Raw genomic sequence first — 23,760 nt, 5'->3', positions numbered from 1 at the left:
ACAAGACCTGCATTTTTCTCCTTAAAATATGATGTCGACACTTTTCCCTGGAATTGGAAGTCAACCACTGACTGTGCCAGGAAGTGGCACCATGTGACTTCTGAGACTTGGCCATAAAAGGTGACACAGCTTCCCCTCGGCTTGCCACAGAACGTTCACCCTTAGAGTCCCGCGGCCATGCTGTGAGGAGCCCAGACCACGGGGAGAGGCCCAGGGTGGGCAAAAGGGTCAGGTCAGTTTCCCACTCCCTGGACTGTCCACGACTCAGTTATCCCGACTCACTCGGTAGCCTGTGGCTTAATTGGAACTCCCTCTCACCGTGCACAGTAGGCATCGGCGCCAGCCACAACAGCCGGTGGTCAGACCGACCCTCCCATACCTGGGAGCAGCCCGCCCTTCACCTGACCCACTGTCCCGGCTCACATCCTGGAGCCCTGAGGCACCACCTAGAAGAACAAGAGACGAACCCCCCCATTCCCTCACGAACCACGCACTTTTTCTTTTAAAAACCCCATTCCTGCCTCCCCTTGGGGCCGCAGTCAGTTCCGACTCAGCCTGTCTGTAAGCACAGCATCAAACTCAAGGCACTTGGATCACATCACCCGGTTCTTCCCGCCTCTATTTCTCCTGCATTTTCAACAGCGGGTGTTCCAGCCACCTGATGCCCCAGCTGACAGCCAATGCCAACCAGCCACCAGCTGCAGGGAAGCTTGAGCCACAGCCGCCCAGTGGAGCCCAGCAACCCCAGAGCTGTCAGAAGTGTGAAGGACTGTTGTCTTAAGGCAGCAGCACGTGCTGGGGTGATTTTCTCTGCAGCAGTCACTGGCCACTGCTCATGGATATGACTGGCCAGAGGGCTCAGCTGGTATGTGTCTTCCAAGCTCCAAACCCCATCTTTGCCCTGACTCTGAGCTACTTCCTCTGGTGTCTGGGGTGCTCTGACCCAGGGAGGGTGTCCCCTGTCCCTCCCTACTTTGCAGTGGCCAGGGTGGAGCCTGAGCAGAGGCACCCCCGGGGGGAGGGGGCGGTCTGCAAGGACAGCACCCAGACATAAGTTCATGGTTTATTACACGCAGCAGTGTCCATCTACACAGAGAGGGGAGGCGAGTAGCGGGCCAGAGCTGGTGGCTGGGGACCTTTGTCAGAGGTGGGGAAACCTCTTCTAAGAGGGCCGATGTGCAGGTTAGGCCCCTGCTGGGGCCGCTGAGAGCCCACCCTGTAGTTCTCTTCATCTGACAGTGCACCCGGGGGACCCGAGTTCTCCTGGGAGGGAGAGTGGGGCCAGTGACACCCAGACTCCGAGCTGGAGGCCCATCTCCTCAGGCTGGCAAAGTCCTATCACACCCCTGCTCCGGGCTAGGGCCGGGGAGACAGATAGGAAGCAGCAGCCAGTCCAGCCTGGGTCTTTCCATCCTCCACACTGGGGGACCCATGCTCCCTGCGGCTGGGTCCACGTGGTGGTGCCCACAGTGCTTGGCCTGTCCTCCCAGTCGGAGGACATGTGTTCCCGTCCAGGCGGGCCTCCTGAGGCCTACTGAACTTGGAGAGCTAGACCTGCCTGGGGCGGGAGTCTCACCCTGCCCTGGTGAGCCCAGAGTCCAGGAGGGCCTGGCAGGATGGACAGCTGGCTCTGGCTGGAGAGGCCAGGAGCAGCTGCAGTGGCCATCCACGCCCCAGGTGGTCCCCAAGGCTCTGGAGCTTCAGGGGCAGGCTCTTGTAGGGCAGCCAGGCAGCGGGAGTCTGCTAATCAGGCAACAGAAAGCCCCACCCGGCGTCCATGCAGCCTCGCCTGAGCCAGGCACCTCCACCTTTGTCTCCTTCCGAAGGCCAGCGGTGCCCCTCCAGTGCGCCGTTCCCCCGACTGGCTTGTCTGAATTCCTGCCGGCGCCACGTGCTGGTCGTTCTGGGGCAGGGCCAGGCACATGCTCAAAGGTTGGAGGCCACGGGCAGTGCATCCCGTGAAAGAAGATCAATATATTAGTTTTGTTTTTACAAAAATTAAAAATGTCCACATGGATCTGTACAGGTCGTGAGCTGGGTGCTGAGGATCACTGGAAAAGGAGGGAAAGGCTGAAGGTGAGGAGGGGCGTCGGGCCCCTGGGTCTCCCCTCCTTCCTGCTTCCTCAGAGACAGGTAGGCCCCTATCCCCCTAGTCCCAGGATCCTGGCTTCCACCTCTTCTCCGGGGGCAGTCCAGACAAAGTCCCAGGGGTGCTGATGGCTTTGCACTGGCCAGGCCAGGTGCTGAGTGGGCCCGTGCAACCAGCAGGGGGGCTATGCATAATCAGCCAGGACTGTGGCCCCGGCCTCAGGCCACACGTCGGGAGAGGTAAAGCTAGGTTTGTGACACAGAAGCTGTGAAGGGAGCTGAAGACACCCACCCTCAGGGCCCCTCTTGTGCCCCCACTCCTCCCAGCCTGTCCTGGAGACTTCCCCACAAGATACCTGATGCCAGCAGCCAGGGACGGGCAGCCCGTCGGTGCCCTGGAAAGGAGGAAGGCTTCAGGGGTGGGGCAGGGGCCGGACAGCTCTCTGCCCTGGCACACTCCTGCCCCGGTGTGGCCTGTGCAGCTCAGGGAGCTGCCATGTGAGGCTGCTGGCCCCTCTCGAACAGAGTCCTGTCCACCGAGGCCACCCGGTTGTGGGACCACTCCTCCTGCACTTGTCCCGCTGTGCCCCCATGGGGCTTGTTGGGACACCTGTGCAGTGGGCGGAACCAGGAGCCAGTGCTGGGCTTGTGCTGGACATCTGCTGGGCACCGGAGGACCTGGCCTAGCTCTGCTCAGAGACTGTGTGTCTTTCTGCCTGGTGACCATGACAGGGGTTCCAGACCTTCACCCTGGGGGCTTGAGAGTTCTCAGGAACTGAAGTGTATGTGGACAATTTGAGGGGGGGTCACCCTGTGTGCACCCATCCTTGTCTCTGTGCCGCAGCCAGGCAGGAAGAGGCCAGCAGGGTGCAGCCCGGCAGGGGGCTTTCTGGAGGCATCGGCTGTGACAAGCTCAGCAATCAGACACAAGTGGGGGGTGAGGGTCCTCAGGCAGCTCGGAGGATGGGGGCCTGGAAAGGGACAAAGGCTGACTCTACAGTCCTGGGGGGTCCTGGGGCACAAACACCACTCTGTCCCAAGGGCCTCAGACGCCCAGGGGCACCAGCACACTGCCGTGCATCCAGCTGCTGGGGGGGGGGGCAGTGGACACAGGCTGGGGCCGAGGGGGAGGGGGGAGGCAGGCAGGACCAGGGAGGGCGGGCAGACGCCAGCAGCACAGCACACAGCAGGCCAGACTGCCTACCGCAGGGCAGGGCCCACTGCCCATCGCAGGGCCCCGAGAGCCCAGTGCCCCTGGCTTGCCTCCGAGTTCAGAACTTTCCTGTTTCAAAGACAAAGGCTTTAGGACTTGGGGGGGAAGTCTTGACCCAGGGGCTGGATCTGCGGGGCCACCCCGCTCCCTGCTGTCCCTGGTACTTTTTGTCAAGGGCAGAGGACTGGCCTCCAGGGCTCCCCACCCGGCCCTGACCTCCCTTCGGCAGGCGGGTGTGGGCACAGCTGGAGGGTCCTCTCCTCAGGGCCTGGCCGGATGGCCAGGCGTGAGTATCCGGTCAGCTCTAGCTTGGAAGCTCAGCTGTTTTGTTTTCCCTGTCTGTTCCGAGCCGCCGTGAAAGAGTCTGACATGTAACCGCCTCTGCCTTCTAGGAAAACGGATCTGAATTTTGGCCATTTCAGGCACTGGGTTGGGCGGGCCATCGGGGGTTGTGGGAGTGGGGAAGGGAGTGGTCTGGGGCAGGAGGAGGAGAGGCAGGGGGTAGCACGGGGCCATCCCGATCACAGAGACCCCTTCCAGATGGGACAGACACCCGGAGAGGGAAGGGCGGCCCCACCCTCCTTTATGGGTGAGGAAGCACAGCAGAGAAGGGCAGTGAGCCTCGTGAACGGTTCTGTTCCTGGCTGGGCTCCGCTCTCTATAGAGGGGGTTTGGGTCTCCCAAGCTGCGCCCAGGGCGGGGTCAGGCAGAGCGGGAGGACCCTCTACAACGAGAATGACAGTGGTGGTGGCCCCGGCAGTGTAGGCATCCCAGGCTGGGCCAGTGTGGCCTCTGGGACGTGCAGCTGAGCTCTGAGGGCAGGGAGGACGCTGGCAGGAGGCGGCAGAGACTTTGGTAAGAGCCCCCTCACTCCTCCGACACATACCACAGGGCATGGCTGGTCCAGGCCTGGAGGTCCCGGCTCGCCCTTCTGGCCCTTCACTCCTTTCCGGCCGGGGATGCCTCGCTCCCCCTGCACAAGAAGGGAGACAGCGGTATGGCCATGGCTGTGGACCCCAGGACGCCTGTAGCACCTCTGATGGGTGGGTCTGGGGCTGGCAGCCAGCCTGCCCTGCTGCCCCCATTCCCCCTCCACCTGCCCACCTGCCCCTCTGCCTGCCTCCGTCCCCTGTCCTCCTGCCCCACCTCCTCTCTAGCTGCCCCCACCTTCTCTCCGCCTACCCCACCTTCTCTCCACGCTCGCTCCGGTCGCCTTTCTCTCCTCGGGGTCCAGGGAAACCCTGACAAAAGGATTAAAGGTTAAACCTGAAGATGAGGTTTGAGGTGTGCCCCTCTTACCTGTCCATCTCTGCCCCCTCCCTCCTTATATGTGGCGCCAGCTGGCCCAGCTCCAGCTCCTGGGGGACGCGGACGCTGGGTACAGGCGGGTTTGGGGAGACGCGTGCCTTCAGGACACCAGGCTCCTTCCTCCGAAGGAGGACGCTGTCGGAGTCTGTGTTGGTAGCCCCGGGCAGGACGGCTGGCAAAGGGCCTTCAGTTGGACACAGCTGGCACTGGCCCAGACTTGGTTGGGGACAGGCTCAGGAAACCCACAGAAGTTTATGTCACCATTTTTGACAGACCAAGAAATGACCTGTCTTTTCTGGGCTTGGTTCAAACTCTTGTATACCCACCTATCTGTCCATCCATTTGTCCCTCTGTCCATCCACCCAACCAACACTTCTACGCATCCACTAGGGCCTGGGCTGTGTTCTGGGTGCTGGGTACAGAGAGACAGATGCGATGTGCTCCCTCTCATATTTATTATGTGGTTTATTTTCTGTGTCTTATGATTTTTTAAAATCCTCACCCGAGGATATGCTTATTGATTTTAGAAAGAGGGAAAAGGAAGGAGAGACGGAGAGAAACATTGATGCAAGAGAGAAACATTGGTTGGTTGCCTCTCATACAGGCCCTGACCAGAAATTGAATCCGCCTCCCTTCCGTTTGCAGGACGGTGCTCCACCCAGCCGAGCCACACCAGCCAGGGCACGGCGTTTTGATGTCTTAAAACTCTTGCTGGTGGCGAGAGCCTGTCCCTTCCAGAACCAGCCAGGTTTTAGAGAGGCAAAGGGCTAGTCTGGGAGCATGCCCTTCAGAAGCAAACCACCCAGTCCTCCCCACCCCCGCCCCACCCTACACCCCCTTATCAACCTCTCGCACACCAGAACAGTGTTTCCCATCTGAAATCACCCCTCGGCCAGCAGCAGGCAGCGAGAGGCCACCCGCAGGGCTGAAGCCTGCTGGGATGACTCAGACTGGCCAATCCTAATCTGTTTCCCCTGCCCGCCCTGTCTTGCCTTTCCCGTGGAAAACCAGCCAGAAGCTCTGGCCTAGGCTTTCCCTGCCCCTTTCTGCCTCCAGGCCAAACCAGGTGCTTCCCCATGGGGCCCTCATGCCCTTCTCCTGGGGAGTGTAAGCAGTAAATGCATTGGAAGGCAGTGACCTCTGCATGCTGACCCTGAGTCTCCTCCGTGAATTAAAACCCCTTGGGTACAAATATGACACGTCCCTCATGGTCTAACATGGCAGGCGATGGGGTGCAGAAGGAGACGATCGTGCTCAGTAACAGAAAAGTGGACACAACGCCGTGGGGTCCTGGGGAGGGGCTGCCCTGTCCAGATGTGAGGTCCAGGAAGACTTCTGAGTGACTCCCCGTCTCAGCGGGGCCTGAAGAGTGGGTGCCAGCGGGTTGCCAGGGAGAATGGGCGCCTGTGGCTTTGAGATAACACTCCGCTCCGGGCCCCCAGGAGGCCCTGTGGCTGAGGGGCCTATAGCTCTGCCCCGGCTACTGCCCTGGGTCTGAATGGTGTCTTCTCCTGACCCTTCTCACAGGTGGAACACGGCCCACCCATACAGAGGGATGCCCACACAGAGGAATCAGATACAAGAGAGGGTGAGAGGCTGGGTTATGTCAACACGCTGGGCCCTGGATCCACGTGCTGTGCCTCTGGGTTTTTCAGTGACGAGTCCGTTTAAACCAGTGGAAATTGGGTTTTCTATCTCTTGCAGCCAACAGACACTCCATCCAATCAACATCAGGCTAATGCTGCCTCTCCTCTCCCTCTCACAACTGCCTCAGCTGAGGCCTCAGCATCTTCCACCAGAGTATTGCAATGGGCTCCTCACTGCTCTCCCCACCTCCCCACTCCAGTGCGTCGTCAGTCCACCATCTGTTCTTGTGTCATGCGCCCACCCATCACCCATGCACCCAAACAGCCCTCCTCCGGGCTGCGCATTGGACTAGGCATTCGGATCACAGGGGAAGCCCGGCTGCTGTAGTCCCAGCCCTGGGAACGGGGGTTACGCCTGTGCCACCAGACCCAGACACTTACATCCAGTCCTGGCTCCCCTGGCTCTCCGGGCCTGCCCTGAGGAGACACAAAGAGAAGGTGTGAGGGGCTGGGGAGGGGTGCCGGAGCACAGCTCTGGGGCCTGTGGCCTTGTGAGTTGTTTGCATGCAGAACTCCAGCCTGGGGGCCAGTGGAGTACAGGAGTTGACCCCTCAGGGCTGAGTGACACTGCGGCTATACTGCAGTCAGAGGGGCATTAAAGAAAAGGGGTTACCTTCTCTCCTTTGGTTCCTGGCAGCCCAATAAGGCCCAGTGGGCCTGCTGGTCCCTGGATGGAAAGGGAGTGAGTTAGGGGGCTTGGTGGTCACAGGAATTAGCATGTCTATGGACAAACACAGGACACTCACAGGCAGGCCGCTGGGGCCTCTCTCCCCTGCCTCGCCCTTCTCTCCCTTTGCTCCATCCAAACCCTGGAAGCAAAGGAGGGACGACAGTCAGGGGGATGGGGTCGGACAGAAGGAGGGACAGGAAATCTGGGGAACCCAGGTGCTCAGGGTAGAGGGACAGGCTCCAGGCTCTGACAGGCCTGGCCCTGGCTCTTTCCTGTGCAAACACTCAGAATGAGCTGCAGGTGCGAGCACTTTGCCTTTTCCCGCACACGGTCTCGAGCACTCTCGGTAGCTGGTTGTGCTCACCCATTTTACAGGTGAGGAAAGAGGCACAGAGGAGCAGGGATGGGCCCCGCTGCATGGCAAGCAAGTGGCCAGCTGACTGCCCACTGAGTTTCTGAGCCCCTGCCTTGGCCTCCGGCCTGGACAGCATGGGTGTCTTCTAAACCTGATGCGGGACAGATGGGGGGTGGGGACAAAGCAGAGCCAAAGCAGCACATCTGGTCGGCCTCATGCTCGGCCCACTCAGCTCTGGGAGTCCAGGGCTCCGAGTCCCCGAGGTGGCCTCAGAGCTGGGGGGCAGACATGTGTGTTCCCTCAGGGCGGGGTGAGCCGACAGGCTAGCCAGCCTCCCCACCTGTGTGGCTGCTGGGGCCCGGCACACAGGCAGGGCGCGCACACGGGCAGGGCGCGCCCACGGGTTTACTTTAGGAGCAGAGGACACGACACAGTGTAATGTTTACCAAACCCAAGACCTCGTGTCAAGACCGTGGGCAGTGGAGAGACAGCTGTGCACATGGCAGGCAAAGGGGAGGGGCGAAGAAGGGGGAGGCACAGGGAAAGGGGAGGTGACATCGGGGGTGGGGGAGAAAGCAGTGGACTGGGGCCTGGGCAGAAGGAGCGGGGACAGAGCAGAGCCCCAGGTGAGGGCATGAGGGGCACCAGCTGGGGGGACTCAGAATGTTCAGGCCACGGGAAGATGTGGGGCTGGTCTAAGGCCAAGTGTGGGGCCCTCCCTTGGCCCATTAGCAAGGCTTTCTGGAAGTGTCCGGGCTGTGAATCTGCAGCAGGTGGGGGGAGGGGGTTTTCACCCATGCCCTGGAACTCACCTTGGGACCCTGGGCTCCCTGCAGGCCCTGGAGGAGGGGGAGAGAGATCAGGGCTGGCCCTCTTGCAGTGGTCATGAAGGCTTGCAGGCCATTCACTGGCCCCTGTGGCCCTGACCTTGGGGCCTCCCAAACCCAGGTCCTGACTCTGCCCTCTTTGCCTGACATGTTCCTCCCCCCCCACCAGGGAATCCTGTCCTCCCCTGGTCACAGCTCCTGGGCATGGGCCCACCACCCTTTTCGTATCCCAGCTCCTTCAAGTCAGACATTCTTACCATGGGGCCTGGGGGGCCGGGGGGGCCGGGGGGCCCGGGCTCCACTATGATCTGGGCCTGGGAAAGGGTCAGAGGTGGCGTAGTCACACACACTGCCTGTCGCCCCTCACCAGCCATGCTGGAGCTCCTGGGGCGCTGGATGCCCTGGGCCCCAGGCCCTGTGCCCCTGCTTCTTGTCCCCAGGACTGTGCTGCCTGGTGGGGGCCCAGTGCTGGCACTGGGGTCTCAGGTGGGCCTTAGGTGGAGGACACAACCTGAGGTTCCTTCGCCCCCACTCCCCTGGGTTTGGTCAGGTCAGGTGGCCCTGCTGTCCCAAGGCTCGGGGCCCCAGCTGGCCTCAGCCACCCCCTTACCAGGCTCTCGGGTAGCTTGTCAGATGCTGGCTCTCCCTTCTGCCCCTTGGGGCCGTGGGCACCCTGTGGGACAGGATGGCCTTGAGACCTTCCTCTCTGTCACCAGGATCGCCACCCACAGGGGTTAGCACCTCCTCTTCCCTCCCGATACAGGGCTTCTGGGGCAGACACCTGCTAGGTTGGCCTTTGCAGCTTAAAATATCTCCCCTGGATCAGGGGGCATTTAGAAAGCACAGGGTCAGCCACATACACCGAGGTTCTCCTGTGGGGCAGGAGGGCCCCGGGGGCTGTGGGAGCTCCTGCCAACCCACACTCTCTCTCCAGCTGACTGGTCTTATGGGTGGGCAGTGGGCGTGAACTGGTGGCACCTGGTGGCTGCTTAGCCTGTCAGCTATTCCAGTCCATCCCCGCCAAGACTGACAGCTAAAATGCCAATGCCGGTGCCGGTGACGGCAGGCTTTACCACACGTCGGCCACCACTCTCAGACCGCCTGCCTATGTGCTCCCTCGTGGGTGCAGGAGCATGCAACCCCCATTTTAGAGGTGGGGAAACTGAGGCCCACGGGGGCTCGGTAGCTTGTGCAGGGTTCCAGTCAGTGAGAAAGGAAGCAGGATGCAAACTCGGGTGGCCAGAGCACCACCTAACCACCAACTCACGCCTACCACGCAGGGCCTCGGGAGGCGGTAGGTCCCCCTACAGCTGAGGGAAGGGGACTCGGAGACTCTGAGCAGTGAGGGCTGAGCGCCAGGGCTCCCTGCCGCGGCCCTGGGCTGGACCGTGGTGCAGGGCCCCAGCTGCCAGCAGGCACATCTGCTTGGAGACCCCGCAGGGGATGGGTAGGGGGGTTAGGTGCACCGGCCACTTACCGGGAGGCCAGGCAGGCCCATCTCGCCTGCTTCCCCTTTGGGTCCGGCTGGCCCCACCTCTCCTGGGTCTCCTTTTTGTCCTTTGGGACCCTGGAAGCCACATGAACAAGGGGTCAGTGGGGCTCAGCAAGCATCTCCCTTCCCTACTCTGGCAGGTCCCCAGAGTGTCATTCAGGCCAGGCCAGGCCCCCTGCTTCCTTGTTGTGGGTTCCCGCCTCCAGCCCAGGTGGCAAATGCACTAAAGGGCCTGGACAGAGGCAGGGAGGGGGCACCCCCCACCTGCCTCACTGCACACAGGGGTCCCTGGTGGGGTGGGGGTGGAGGCAGTGCAGCAAGTGGGACCAGGCAGCCACCAGGGGCCACAAGGGGGTGCTTGTCAGGCTCAGGGTCAACTGCGTGCTCACCTCTCAGAAGCCAGTGACGAGAGTCCCCAACTTCTACAACCAACCAGCTATCCACACAGTCACCTTCTGGCCACGGATTCTGGCCACTGATTCCCTCCCTCAACCAATGCGGAATGTCCACGATGAGCCACACACGAGGGGCTCAGCACTGAAGACACGCCCACAAATGTCAGGCGACACCCCGGACACTGGTGTCTACGGGGATCACCCGTGTGCACATTTATGTGCTGACAGCGACGCGCTCGCTGATGTTCGAGGACTCTGCTACGAGACACCCGGCTCTGCGCCGAGAGTTTCCCACACCCTGTGGTCTAACCCTCAGGGCGCCCTCCCCATGGGTGAGGACCCCCGGCTGCCCGAGGGGGAGCTGCTTGCCCAAGGCCTACGGCAGAACCAGGATTCGCACACGGTGGCACACGTCGTCTCCAAGTGTGGACACACTCACACATGTACGCACGTGCTCACACACACACACAGCATGACCCCTGGCACCAGCAACACCAAAGGAGTGACAGGCTCAGAGACCTTTTCTCCGTCAATCCCGGGGGCACCCGGCAGTCCGAGCTCGCCCTGCAAGGGAGCAGAGAGCGAGAGGGGTCAAGACGGTGTCCCGCGGCCCCTGAAAGGGGCCTGTGGCTGGGCTGCCCCCAACTGGCGTCCCATTCCTGATCGGGTCCCTGCAGTTAGACCTCCAGCATGGTGCCCACTGTGCGCCCGGCTCCGTGCCGGGAGCCCGCCATCTCCTCTCCCCCACATCCTCTGCCCCCACAGTGCCGAGGGCTGTCATCTACAGGCTGGTAGGTCGCATTATGGAATCTGAGGCTCAGAGGGTTAAGTGACTTGGACCCAGACACACAACCCAGGGACAAGGGTGGGTCCAGACCCTGTCTGATTTCGCAGTCCTGGGTTCCTTCTCCTGAGCCTGGTAGGCAGAGTGCAATGATGAACACAGGCCACGGAAACAGCCATGTCATCTGAGGGTTTTGTGATGTCATTAGGGGCTGATTTATGGGTTTCCGTGTGTGAATCCAGCTTCCCAGGGCACAGTGTCGCTGGGGCTGGGAAGAAGGCGCCCTGCTTGGTGAGGAAGTAGCAGGCTCCTTTCTCAGAGCCCCCAGAAGCCAGGACATAGGCAGACAAGCAGAGGGGGCATGGCAGAGGGGAGGTGGGCTCAGGGAACAATGGGCTTGAGGGGCCACATAGCCACATGTGCACTGACCTTGGCTCCGGGGATCCCTGGTGGCCCTGGGGGCCCGGGAGGACCCTGTGTGCGAAAGTCAAGCCAGTCAGTGCGTAGGCTGGGCCTGCCCCTCACTGCCAGCCCACCCCTTCTGCCCTGCAGGCCATGCCCCATTTAGCTGGGCTGCAGCAGGGCCAGGGGCCCTTAGGCAGCCCCATTCCCAGGCAGCCAGGTCAGGCCCCTGTCTCCAGGGGGTCCTGGGGGAAGGCACCAGGTGTCAGGCAAGCACACAGTGTCCACTGCCATGGAGAGCCCAGAAACCCCTCTGCCCTCAGCACCGGATTCCCCAAATCTGGATTTCTTCACCTCACGGCCCCCGCTGGATCCTGCGGTGGCTCCCTGTTGCCTCTTGAAGCGGGCATGCAGTGCTAGCCCCAGGGTGTGTCCCCGCAATGGCCCAGCGCTGCCTTCTCTACTTCTCTGTGACCCCTCTGACCATCAGCCCTGCGGCCTGCAGCCTCCTGGCCCTGGGGAGCTCCCGGGCCACACAAGCAGGGGATGGCATCTTCGGGCTCTGGTCTGACCCCGCTCCCAAGCTGCTGTCTCCATCCAGGCTTCCAGAGGCTGCCTGCTCACCACCGCACATCGGCACCCCCCAAACTCAGGTCCCATCCCAAAAGTCGCACTCTGTCCAGCCCCTCAGCCCCAAAAGTCGAAGTCCTTGCCCCTCCACCTCCCCACAACCCGCTCCCTTCCTGTTGGTGTTCCCATTGAAAGGTCCCCGTTTGACTCTGTCCCTTCATTCCACCCACTCTCCTGCTGGCCCACACTTAGTGCCGGCCTTCCCAGTGGCCTGCCCACTTTTGCTTGCCTTCCACCCCATGGCCCCTCTGCTCAAGAACCAGCTGGGGTTGCCTGCTGCCCGCCCGGTGGAGTCACCCTTCCAGCCTGGCACCCAGAATTCACTGCCCACCTCCTGGACTCGTCGAGCTCCTCCCAGGGGCTCCCGCTCCCGCCCCCCCCCCCACCCCAGGGCACACCGTGCACACACAGGCCCTCGGGCCACGGCACACCACACCACACCATGCAGGCCTGGGTGGCCGCAGTTACCACCAGCTTGTGCTTCTCTGAGGCCTGTGGGAAATAACTGGAATTGAAGCTCGGGTGGGGCCAGGTGCTGCCATCCAGTCTGGTCTCTGGTGGCTGTCCCTCACTCATCCCAGCTCTCTTCCCGGGCACCCCACCTCTCCGAAACTGGTTATGGGTCCCCAGTTTGCTGGGCAGGGTGCAGAGGCCACCCATCTTTGGAGGCTCTGGGGCAGGCCTTGCTACCCTCCCTCCCCCTGCCCATCCCACCCCTGCTGAGGTCCTCAGGAGACCTAGCCCTGCAGACGGAGTTCCTGGGAAGGCCCCAGGAGGCCCTGCTGCGGCTGCACACCAGGAAATGCTCTGCCTGCTGCCCCTTTCGCTCTGGGGAGCTCAGGCCCACCCGAGCCACGTTCACAGTGGCTCTCCCAGCATCGTGTGTGGTCTCAACACAGCACCCAGTGAGGCTGGGTCTTTGTGCTCAGCTGCCTCCGGTCCCTTGTGTACCAAGTGCGGATCAACACACAGAGCAGGTGACTACTTCCTCAGGAAATGAGCAGCAGGGCCCATCCCGTCCGCCAGGAGCGTTACCTTAAGGGCATCCAAGATCTTGCCGTCGTAGTCAATCACCACTGTGTCTCCTTGCTCGCCCTTGAAGCCCGGGGGACCCTGAGGCGGGACGAAGAGGAAGGTTTTGGGAGGAGCTGAAGTGGTAGTCATCTTTGTCTCTCACCCAGAGAACCCGGTATCGGGGCCACACAGGTCCCCGGCACCGGCTCGGCTGTAACCTGGTAGGCCCAGCATGGCTGGTCCTCAGGTCTGGAGCCCTGGTGTTCACTCTGCACTGGCACCCGGGCTCAGCGACAAAAGGCTGTAGGAGCCAGGCAGGGGCACAAGGATGGAAGGTGGGACTGGGGCCAACTGAGGAACACGCCCCGCCTAAACTGGGGGTGGCAGTAATGGCTTTCCTGAGGGAACCGAGGCCCCCAGAGGCCTCATCCTTGAATTCTCGAGGGAAAGCAGGAAGCCTGATTTTGATGTGATGTTCTTCATATTTTTAAATGTTGACAAACAAACACAAAGACACCGAAACCCTCCAAGACACTGTGTACGCCTCTGCCTTGGTTTCCAACCGCTGGCAGAGGCCTCACAAACCATGCACACACGCCCACTTGTTCCTGGTAGGAGCACACGCACGCCCATGCACGCGGCCATGGGCATGTGCGACTGCACGCGCCCGCACATGCCCACACCTGCCCATGTCCCCACACAGGTGAGCACACGGCTGCTGGCCCTGTCCCAGCCCCTGCCCGCCCCTCCCCGAGTGGGCACCTCTCTGCTCTGAGAACAGTGAGGGCCAGGAGCACTTTGCTTCAGGCCTGCGGCCAGGCCAGGCCTCCCTGCCAGCTGCCTTCACTGTCATGACCTTCATGAAACTGCAGTTTACACTAAATTCCCACACTTGGCGTTTCTTCCAATCCCCGGCCACCTGCAAGTCCAGGCTGTGGGCTGAGACCAGGTTTTCAGAGGAGGTAACCAGCCTCCGGGAGCATGAGGGGATGTGATTGCAAGATGCCACAGAGCCGAGACCCTGATCTGGGATGTCAGCCTCCAGGTGGGCTGATGAAGGCTGCTCACAGAAGGTCTGGGGCCTCGGGGCCAGCTGGAGGGGCTGTGCTCCTGCTGCCAGGAACGAGCCTCAGTGGGACCTGGGAGAAAGGCCAGGTCCCCTCAGCAGGCACAGCGTTGACACCACGTGCGATAATCGAGGCCTGTGTCTGCACATGTCGGGAGGGAGCCTCGCGGGGCAGACACTCGCTCGGAGAGAGGGGCGAGGGAGGGGGTCAGACCCCTGTTTTTACACACCCGTACTCAAGCATTTTACCAAAAGCATGGATTATGAGACTAGAAATGAAAAAAATGTGTCCGAGGCCCTGGCTGGCCGGCTCTGCTGGTTGGACTGTCGTCCTGTTGCACCGTGGCTGCGGTTCAGGCCCCGGGCAGGGCCCCCACACGCAGCAACCAGTGAGTGCATAAGTAAGTGGAACAACAAATCGATGTTCCTCTCTCTCTCCAAAATCAATAAATTAAAAAAATAAAAATGAAAACATCACTAATGAGTTATTTTTTAAAAAGGCCCCAGTTCCTGGAGCCTCACTGCCCTCGGGGGACTGTGTGGACAGGAGGAAGGCACCGCCCTGGGCCCCGTGCAGGCGGCTGGAGGGGGGCTCACCCGCAGCCCCGTGGCTCCCTCGGCTCCTCGCTGGCCAGGCTCCCCCTGCGGAGACACGAGGTTGCAGCCAGGTGTGAGCAGACGAGCCGAAGTCCTGCCCTCCCTCCCCCCACCCCGGTCCCCTCCTCCCCAAAGGGTACAGGGTCTCACAAATGCAATTAGCACCCCAGTGAGGAGGGTCCTGGAGGGAGGGACCCAGGAACCCTCCTCTGACCCCGTGTGGAGTAGCGAGAGGCCACCGAGGCCCAGGAGCCCCAGGCTACATGGCCACTTAGTCGAGTAGGTCACTCAGACCCAACGTCCCCCATGCCCCGCGGGCCAGTCTCTGATGGCCAGTCCAATGAGACTGAGACCCCAGCCCCGGGGACCCAGGCCCTCCAGGGACTCCCAACTGCAAAAGTCAGGCTGGAGGTGAAACCCCATCGCCTCCCGGTGATAGGGTGCTGCTCTGAATGGGGCCTGCAGAAGCTGAAGCCGAGTGCCGGAAGTCACCTTGGGCCCTGGGGCCCCGTCCACGCCGCTCTCTCCCGGCGGCCCCACGCTCCCTGGCTCGCCCTGCAGCAGAGACAGTCCCCGTGAGAGCAGGCAGCAGAGCGGGTAAGGGGCCACCAGGCCTCTGGCTTCTGCAGCCAGTGCGGTGGAGCATGGCTGAACCACCCACTGGAGAGGGAACTTGGGGCTCTCTCTCCCTGCCCAGGGGACTGGGGGCCATGGCCACCTTCCCGCTGAGTCTCGATGCAGAGTTGGGGCAGCTCAGGGGCTCAAGAGACATTTTGGAGGCAGGCTGGCTGGGATTTGGTGGCTGTCCCATGGGGTTGGGGGAGCCAGGATGACACCAGTTCCTGGCCTGGGGACAGGGCATGGCGGGGGGGCCACCTAAGTTGGGCACCAGAGGACTTGAGAGGACAGGTGGCCTGTGTGAGGTGCCAGGCCTGTTGACGAGGGGGACCCAGGGCCTTCCTGGTGCCTGTCTGGCCTGCCCTGGGCGTCAGCCCACGCCCCATACCGCCCACCAGGTGAAAGGGCCAGGAGGGGGTGCTTCCTCGGGCAGGAGGCGGGAGGAGGGAGGAGCTCAGGGGAGGCACAGGCCCCTACCTTGGGCCCCGGGGGTCCAGGTAGCCCTGGTGGGCTTGGCATTCCATCGTCCCCCTGAGGAGAGGAGAGTGGAGGCTGCAGTTCTCAGACCTGGACACTCTGGTGGCCAGGCCACCCCCTCTGGACTCCCTGGCACAGCTGTCCACTCCTGGCACCAGCAGCGGGCACACTGGGACGGGCAGCATCTCCTCCCCTCCTCATCCCTCTAGGAAAGGGGTGGGTCAGATCCACTTCTGTCGCTTGTGCCCACTTGCCCCGGGCCAGCTAGAACGAGCCTCAGCAGGTGTGTGCAGAAAGAACGGATGGGCAGGTGGAGGAGAGGTAGGTGTGTGCAGAGGGTATGGATGGGCAGGGGGAAGAGAGGGAATCCATCCTTCAGTCAACAATGGTCTCGTGAGCACCTTCTGCAGGCAGGTAGGTGAGGTCCCTGCTGGATGGGCCAGAGGATGCCAAGGGCGAAGGAATATCCGGAGAGACGCATGGCCCCTTGCCGGGAGACGGAAGTACCAGGCAGAGAATATGGGGGGGCGGGGGAAGGGGGACGTGCCTCAGTGGGTGGCCGGGGACCGTCTCCCAGAGGAGAGGAGCTGTGCTGAGGCCTGTGGGAGGAGGGCAGTCCCAGCCGTGGGAAGAGGTAGGAGGCGGCCACCCTGGGTCAGTGGTTCCCAGACGTGGGTGCGCATCGGCCTCACCACGGACAGCCCACCCCAGCATCTGTTTCGGTGGGTCTGGGGTGGGCCCCAAACATGCTTGTCTAACAAGCCCCCCTGATGTGGACACGCTGGTCTGGCGACCACACTTTAAGAGCCACTGTGCTGGACCCCGAAGTGGGAACACATTTGACGTGTTTGAGGAAGGGGAAGAGTGAGCGAAGGAGCGGTGAGATCCTGGCTCCAGAGACGTGCCCACAGTGAGGACTCAGGTCTGCCAAGGAGCAGGACGCCTTCCCGGTGGGCGGCCCCCATTTCTGCCCCGGGCCCAGCCCCTGCCCTTCCCTCAGCCGCTTACCCCGCCCCTGCTGAGAAGCCCCTCCACAGGCCCCCTCACCTTCCTTCCAGGAACGCCGGGCTCGCCCTGAGGGGAGACAGTGGGAGTGCGAGAGACGGGTCAGAGCCTGTGAGCTGCCTGCCGCTCTGGAGAAGTGGCCCCGTGACCATGCCCCCCACAGCCCAGAGTCCCCAGCCCCTCAGAGGTGGGGCGGACAGTCTTGGACTCCACTCCCAACCAGGTCCCTTCCAAGCTGAATGACCTCAGGCAAGTCACTGCTCTTGAAAGCGGAATATGACACTCCAGCCTCAGAAGGCTTCAGAGGTTCCCAAACGAGACTGGAGAGGCCGCGTGAAAGCCCCGGCTCGCAGCAGGTGTTAAGTGGAGCTCTCCCCTGCCCTTTCCGCCTGCTCAGTCCGAACTCCAGCTCCTTCAGGGAGGACCAGAGCCTGCCTCCCCCACCCAGCAGGTGGCGCTCAAGGAGGTGGGAAGAGCTCATGTCTGGAGAGGGCTTTAAAAGCTAACCTGCTTGCCCTGGCTGGTGTGGCTCAGTTGGTTGGAGTGCTGATATTTTTTTCTCTATCTCCCTCCCTTCCCCTGTTTTTAAGAATCAATAAGCATGTTCTCAGGTAAGGATAAAATAAAAAAAAAAGATCCTCACAACCTGGTGTGACGGTTAGGCAGGAAAGTTTTATCATCCACCCGTTTAACAGGTGAGTAAACCAAGGCCCAGGGAGATGCAGTAACTTCCCCATGGTCACAGAACTCGGTCTCCCAACCCTGCTGCCTGGGCTTCGGGGGTGAGGTGGGAATAGGGATTGAGGAGCACTTGCCTTGGGCCCCGGAGGTCCCTTTGGGCCCTGGAACAAGAGAAGAGAAGGTATTATTACAGGTGATCCTGGAGGTTGCTCCTGTTTGTCCTTATCACCCTCCCCTTACAAAGGGCAACACCAAGGCCCAGGGAGGAGGAGGCAGGACTGCAGCTGGGACTGGCCTGTTCCAGGCCCGCTGCTGTGGACAGCTGCTCATCAGATCCCAGGCAGTGACAACTGGGTTGCAGGCTCCCTCCCAGGGATGCAGGGCTGTGAGCATCCTGCTGGGGCTGGAACCCCGCTGTCCCCCGCTCCCCGACTGTTGCTGGTGTGTGCACACACACAGCTACACATGCAACCTGCTTGTGTGTGTGTGGAAGAGGGGCTTCCGGGCTGGAACCACGGTCCTGCCCGCTCAGGCCTCTGGAGCGCTCTGGGTACTGACCGGCTCGCCATCTCGTCCAGCCTCTCCCTTGGGACCCTGAGGACACACAGAGAGGACAATGAGGGGACGCAGGGGCCTCACGGCCGCCTGAGCCCACAGTACCTGTCAGACCCGGGGCTGAGCCCCAAGCACATCTGCTTCCATCAGCCTCACCAGACCCTGTCCTCTCATCACAGGCGAGGAAGTTGGGGCTCAGGGAGTGACATGCCTAATGGGACAAGGCGTGGGTGAGCCACGAGTAGCTGCCCTGAGGGGGGACCCTGGTGCTGTTTGGTGGAGATGCCGGCTTCACATCAGTGGGGAAGGCCCAGCTGGAGTCCCTGGGCTAGGGGAAGCGGCAGTACTCGAGCTCTGGCCTTCGGGGTTTGGTGAGGACCAGGGGAGGATGGCCGCGGCCGGCTCGTTAGTGCTGGGGAGGGCGACTGGGGCTGGCTAGTTAGTACTGGAGAGGATGACCAAGGCTGGCCAGTTAGTACTGGGGAGGATGACTGGGACTGACTAGTTAGTACCAGGGAGGACAACTGGGGCTAACTAGTTAGTACTGGGGAGGATGACTGGGACTGACTAGTTAGTACTGGAGAGGACGACTAAGGCCAGCTAGTTAGTACTGGAAAGGATGAACAAGGCCGGCTAGTTAGTACCAGGGAGGACAACTGGGGCTAACTAGTTAATACTGGGGAGGACGACTGGGGCTATTTGGTACTGGGGAGGATGACTGGGGCTGACTAGTTGGCACTGGGGAGGGGAGAGAAAGGGAGCGGAAAGAAATAAGGGTTGGTAAAGATCTGCAGAGAAAGAGCCTACACATGTGGGTCAGGGTCAGGCTCAGGGTCAGGCTCAGGACTGGACGGAGGTCACAGCCAAGGACAGAGTCAGGGTCTGTGGGTCTACTTGGAGTTAGCGTGGAGGGGTGAGAGTTGGATCTGCAATCAGGGTCGAGTCTATCGGGGGAGAGTTAGGGTCTGCATGGTCATCTGAATGGGGGGTGGGCCAGGATTTGGGAATGAGTTTGGGGTCAAGGTCTTAATTGGATCTAGGCACCCAGTTAGTTTTGGTTTAAGGGTCTGGGTTGGAGGTGCAGTTAGGGTAGGGTTCGAGTCTGAACCGGGGACAGGGCTGGGGGTGGGGTTGGTTTGGGGATCAGAGTTTGGGGTTCCAGTAGGTGCAGGACCAGGTTCTGGGTGGTCCAGCTCCATGTCTGCTTACCACTGGGCCTGGTACTCCCCTGGGGCCATCTTTCCCAGTGTCACCAGGAGGGCCCCGAGCCCCAGGCGGTCCAGGGGGCCCTGGAGGCCCTGGAGGCCCAGCAGTTCCATCTTGCCCGCGGTCTCCCTGAAAGAGATGAGGCCTGACATGACCCTGAGGGAGAGGGGGAGGGGGAGGGGAGGGGGAGGGGCTCTGGTCTTCGGAGAGGCCCCTGTATGGGCAGTCCCATGCCTCCCCTTTCCCAGCCCTCAGCCACCTCAGGGGCTTTGTTATTGGGCCTCTTGCCACTTTTTGGTGGCCACACGAAGGGATAGGTTCCTATATCTCAGCGTAAGAGGCCAGCAGGACCTTTTACACTCTAAGGAACATGCCATCTGCTCCTCTACAGAGCTTAGGTGACAGATCACACACGCTGGGTGCGAGAGAAGGCACACGTGCCTGCCCCGGCCCCCTTCCTCCCAGAAAGGGAGCAGCACGCCTCCTGGTGGGTCCACTCCTGCTTCACTGGGTGACAGAGGCGCACCCTTGGCATTTGGTCCAGAGAAATGAAAACTCACATTCACACAGAAGCCTGTACATGAATGTTCACAGCAGCCTCATTCACTAAAGCCCCAAACTGGAAACAACACACATGTCCTCCTGTGGCGAGCGATCAACCACCTGGGGCCCGTGTGCACGGAACACCGCTCCGCGCAGTGAGCAGACCGGATTGCAGTGCCGACAGGAAGCCATGTGTGCATATCTCATGGTGATGACGCACTGGGAGAAAGCCAATCTCAAAAGCTTATGGATGATGGGATTGCATCGACATAACGTTCTTGAAATGGCAACGTTAAGGAGAGGGAGCACAGATTAGTGGCTGCCAGGGCTCAGGCATGGGGGCGGGGCGGGAGGGGACCTTGTGAGGACCTGGGTGTGATGGTTGCACGCGGCCGCGACAGCGGTAAAAAGGCACAGGAGCGAGCACACGTGTGGGCAGGGTGGGGGGTTCTGAGTGAGGCTGCTGGATGGTGTCCGTTTCCTGGGGAGGAGGTTGTACTGGGCGCTGCAAGAGTCACCGTAGGAGTGGAACTGGAGATGAGTATCATGTGTTACAACTGCATGTGAATTTACAGTTATCTCAACAACAACAGAGAGGTGTCAGGGGCCACACAGTCTCCCTCATGCAGCCCCAACCCCCCAGTTCTTGGGCCGATGTTAGTATCGGGTCAGACCTCAGGCCGCCAGGGCCCTCACCTTGTGATGTCCCCCAGCAAGGAGAGAAGACCACAGTGCCATGAACACTTCTTGCTGTCCCAGTGGTGCCCACACAGCAATGGGGCCTGCCCGCTCACAGGGCTGGCAGTGCCCAACCTTCCTGCACCCAGGCTTTGTGGGGAGTGGGCCCTGCTCCGTGCCCCGAGAAGATGCTCCAGGACACCCTGGGGGTATCTCACCCACTCCTGTGACCCTCTGGCCAGGGCACTGCTCTGGTCCCATTTTACAGAGGGTGTGGCCAGCGTCACAGAGGGTAGTCCTTTAACCAGAGCTGGAAAGGCCACTGGGGCACGTGATCTCTTTCAGTCACTGTGTTTATCCCTGGGCCCCAGATACGAAAGAGCTCACCCCTCTGGCCCACCTCGCCCGACACCAAGCTTACTTGCTGTCCCGATAAGGAAGGGGACAGCAGCCCTCACCATCCACCACACGGCCAGGCCCTGACCAAGGGGACAGAACTCCAGGCCAAGGTGAAGAGCACAGGGTTTGGTTGGGTCCCCCAGCTGCAGGTGCTGCTGGTGGGGGGCCATTCCTGGTTTATTTCACGCTGTAGTAGGGAGAATTGGGAGACCCCCTGTCCCCTGTTGCTCTTTTCGAGGCTCAGGGCCCAGGCTGGGAACCACAGGCCCAGTTCTCCAGGCAGCAAATGGGCTTAGACCCCTGCACAGGTCCCAGAGAGGGTCTTAGGCTCCTCCCCTGAGTTCCTCTAGCAACAAGGGGGGCCCACTGCCTCCTCCTCAGTCTGGGATTGGTCAGCTGAGGGCTGACCCTGGGAATGTGAGGAGTTGAGGGGGACATGCCAGGCAAATGAGCAGGCTCAGACACACCACTCGGCCAGTCTACCTTGAGGATGCGGCGATTGTACAAGTGATGGTCTCTACTGACAAAGCCCGGGAGGAGCCGTGGGAAAACCATCTGCAGCAGATAGGTCGTGTGGTCAGAAAGGTAGGGGGGTGATGGACAAGACCACAAGGCTACTTCCGGGGGCAAAGCCATGTACTCTGGCCCATGCAAAGGTGCTTGTGACAGGGAGGGGCTGACCGCATTGTCCACGGAGGCCACTGTGCTCCTCCCGCCCCACAGGGCCCTTGGCAGCGTGATCTCGTCACTCCCCATCGAGAGCTGGGGTCTCTTTCTTCCTGTCCCCCCGAGCCTGGGTGAGCCCTATGACAGATGTGACCCCTCGAATGCAGGGGCAGTGATGCTGTGTCCATTCTGCACACAGTTCTTAACAGGCCTGGCAGTCCTGGCTTCCTGCCTCTTGAGACGCTGTTCCTGGAAGCCAGCCCCAGCCAGCAGCCCTGTCCACGTGGCCACGTGAGGGCCCTCACTGTGGCCTGCCAGACCCACTGCCCCTGCCTGCAACAGGAGACCCAGCCAACCCAGAGGGCCGTGAGGGAAGTGACACATTGTGCAAGTCACTTGCAGGCATGGAGGCTGTCTCTCCTCCCGGAGGTTGTTTATGCAGGAAGAGGGGGGTGCTGGGGGCATTCCCGTCTGTGGGGAGCGGGCATGGCTGCTGGCAGGAGCAGCCCCTACATGCAGCAGAGAGTGAACGGCCACCAAACTCAACGCCAAACACAGTGGCGCCCTTCCTTTGATGGCAGGGACATCTCCCCAGCTTCGAGTGGCCCCAGCCTTGGCCTCTTATCAAAGGCCCAGCACAGGGCAGCTGGGTGTCTAGGGAAACAGCCTGGCCAGCCTTCATCCCCGCTCTGGGCTCAGAGCCAGCCTCATTGCCCAAACCAGGCTCGGAGTTGTGAGGCTGCAGAGCTGGGACAAGGACCCAGCCCCGCTGTCTGCATGCTGCCCCTCCCCTTGTTCCCCTTACCCTCCGCTCTGGTCCCACCTCCAGCCTTGGCAGCTACAGCTGCGTTTTGCAGGTGACCTGCCACTGGCTACAATTTCCACCCCACAACCTTCTTAAAAACAATGGGGGGATCGCCACTCCTCTGCCCCGTCTGGCCGCTGTGGCTGCCCACTCAGGCTGTGGCAGAGGTGGAGAGGGCCCCTTGGGTGACCCTCTGCTGAGACCTGCTTTGATAGGGCCCATCCTGCTGAGGGGGTCTCCACTCTGCTTCAGCTGTGTTGAGGAGACCCTGGGGCCCAGGGGGCACGGAGGACCAAGTGGTCTGGTTGTGGCCCCATCTCTTGTTCCCATGTGGGGTGCTGGGTGCCCACTTTTATGATTGAAACAAGTCTTCACCTCAGTGGCTTTGGATGGGGTTGTCGCCCCACTCACAGTTGGAGGAACTGCATCTTGGAGGGAAGAGTGACTCGCTTAGGGTCATTCGGCTGGTAAGCGGCAGAGCTCAGCTTGGGCTCAGGACTGCTGATCCTAGAGTCTCCCCTCTTCCTGGGGTGCCACTGCCTCAGGAAGGTCCGTCTTTGGTCTGGGACCATGCCAGCCCCACGGTCCGCCCACCCACGGTGATGAGCGTGGCGGGATGTCTGTGCCAGGTAAGGTGCCTGGGAATCCTACCCAGGGCGTTTCCGGGAGGCCTTGCAGTGGGACAGGCCATGGGAGGGAGGCAAGTGGGTGCTCAGTGGCCGACTGGCCGACCACTCACTGACCGCCTTCAGCAAGAAGTACAGGGTGTGCTTTATTAGAATGGAAAACAAACCGTGTAGGTGGGCGAGGGGTCGAGCTCCATTCTTACCCGAGGGCCAAAGTCTCCTGGTGCACCCTGGGAACAGAAACCAGGGAAACAGGTCACTGCCGCGTTCTTGCATTACTTACCGCGCACTGGGCCCAGCACGTGGAGCGTCTCAGCCGTGTTGCCCAAAGCCACACGCAGGCTCTACTTCCTCTCCATTTCCAAAGAAGAAATGAAGGCGCAGAGAGGCTGAGTGATCTGCCAAAGTCACATAGCAAGGGCATTCCAGGCTTGGAACCAGGTGGCCTGTTATTTCTCCCTGGCCCCGCCCCAGACAGTGGAGCAGAGACAAGCCACTCCCACTGTGCCCCCTTGGGAACCTGATCTGCAAAATCGTCAGAGATGATAATTACTTGACTAGTTGTTTTAAGTCTCCAAGTTTGGCGCCAAGACACCAATTTCTCTTTGGTTTCAAAGTCCCTGCCTTGATTGTTTCTATGACTTTCTGGCAACAGCAGAGCCTCTGGGAGGGCAGTCAGCTCATGTGCCATCGGCCGGAGGGTCTCGTAGTCTACAAAAACCCTCAGACCACTACCCGCGGCAGTGTTCCCACGGCTCCGAGAGGCTGGTGGACACTGACCGGTGGAGAAGCTGAGGCCTATAGCGCTGGGCGACTTGCCCAAAGTCACTCAGTTGGTGATAGAGATGGAACGCAAACCCGAGGCTCAGCGCTGATGGTGGACTGGATGCTGGCCGCCTGTGCCTAAGTGACCCCCAGAGGGACTGGGGTGTGGGTGTGGCTCAGCCATGCCTGGCTGTTCCCTGCAAGCACCCAGTCAGCCTTGCCACACCTAGGCCGGCCCCACCCCCTCAC

At 61.2% G+C, this 23,760-nt stretch overlaps 1 protein-coding gene across 5 annotated transcripts in view; it reads right to left on the bottom strand.

Annotated features, from left to right (window-relative positions):
• Positions 1 to 1,064: 1,064 nt before the first annotated feature.
• The window catches only part of COL23A1 (collagen type XXIII alpha 1 chain), a 295,134-nt gene continuing 272,438 nt past the window's right edge, over positions 1,065 to 23,760 (bottom strand). For 2 of the 5 annotated variants that reach the window (XM_045823987.1, XM_045823990.1), the window contains 22 exons: positions 22,950 to 22,976; positions 19,033 to 19,158; positions 17,827 to 17,862; positions 17,403 to 17,429; positions 16,630 to 16,656; positions 15,583 to 15,636; positions 14,980 to 15,042; positions 14,488 to 14,532; positions 12,846 to 12,923; positions 11,208 to 11,252; positions 10,514 to 10,558; positions 9,585 to 9,674; positions 8,718 to 8,780; positions 8,365 to 8,421; positions 8,093 to 8,119; positions 7,002 to 7,064; positions 6,869 to 6,922; positions 6,637 to 6,672; positions 4,489 to 4,542; positions 4,188 to 4,274; positions 2,445 to 2,483; positions 1,065 to 2,051 (listed from right to left, as the gene is read on the bottom strand). In XM_045823987.1, coding sequence (XP_045679943.1) covers positions 2,049 to 2,051; positions 2,445 to 2,483; positions 4,188 to 4,274; positions 4,489 to 4,542; positions 6,637 to 6,672; positions 6,869 to 6,922; positions 7,002 to 7,064; positions 8,093 to 8,119; positions 8,365 to 8,421; positions 8,718 to 8,780; positions 9,585 to 9,674; positions 10,514 to 10,558; positions 11,208 to 11,252; positions 12,846 to 12,923; positions 14,488 to 14,532; positions 14,980 to 15,042; positions 15,583 to 15,636; positions 16,630 to 16,656; positions 17,403 to 17,429; positions 17,827 to 17,862; positions 19,033 to 19,158; positions 22,950 to 22,976 — 1,146 coding nt within the window. In that variant the 3' untranslated portion in view covers positions 1,065 to 2,048. Of the gene's footprint in view, positions 2,052 to 2,444; positions 2,484 to 2,945; positions 3,060 to 4,187; positions 4,275 to 4,488; positions 4,543 to 6,636; positions 6,673 to 6,868; positions 6,923 to 7,001; positions 7,065 to 8,092; positions 8,120 to 8,364; positions 8,422 to 8,717; positions 8,781 to 9,584; positions 9,675 to 10,513; positions 10,559 to 11,207; positions 11,253 to 12,845; positions 12,924 to 14,487; positions 14,533 to 14,979; positions 15,043 to 15,582; positions 15,637 to 16,629; positions 16,657 to 17,402; positions 17,430 to 17,826; positions 17,863 to 19,032; positions 19,159 to 22,949; positions 22,977 to 23,760 lie in introns of those variants that run through there. The other 3 variants (XM_045823991.1, XM_045823988.1, XM_045823992.1) reach the window with 3 other exon arrangements.

Source organism: Phyllostomus hastatus, unplaced genomic scaffold, assembly GCF_019186645.2.
Source record: "Phyllostomus hastatus isolate PE091 unplaced genomic scaffold, TTU_PhHast_1.1 phas_contig_150, whole genome shotgun sequence".
NCBI classification, from domain to species: Eukaryota; Metazoa; Chordata; class Mammalia; order Chiroptera; family Phyllostomidae; genus Phyllostomus; species Phyllostomus hastatus.
This window is presented reverse-complemented; position numbering and strand designations above follow the sequence as displayed.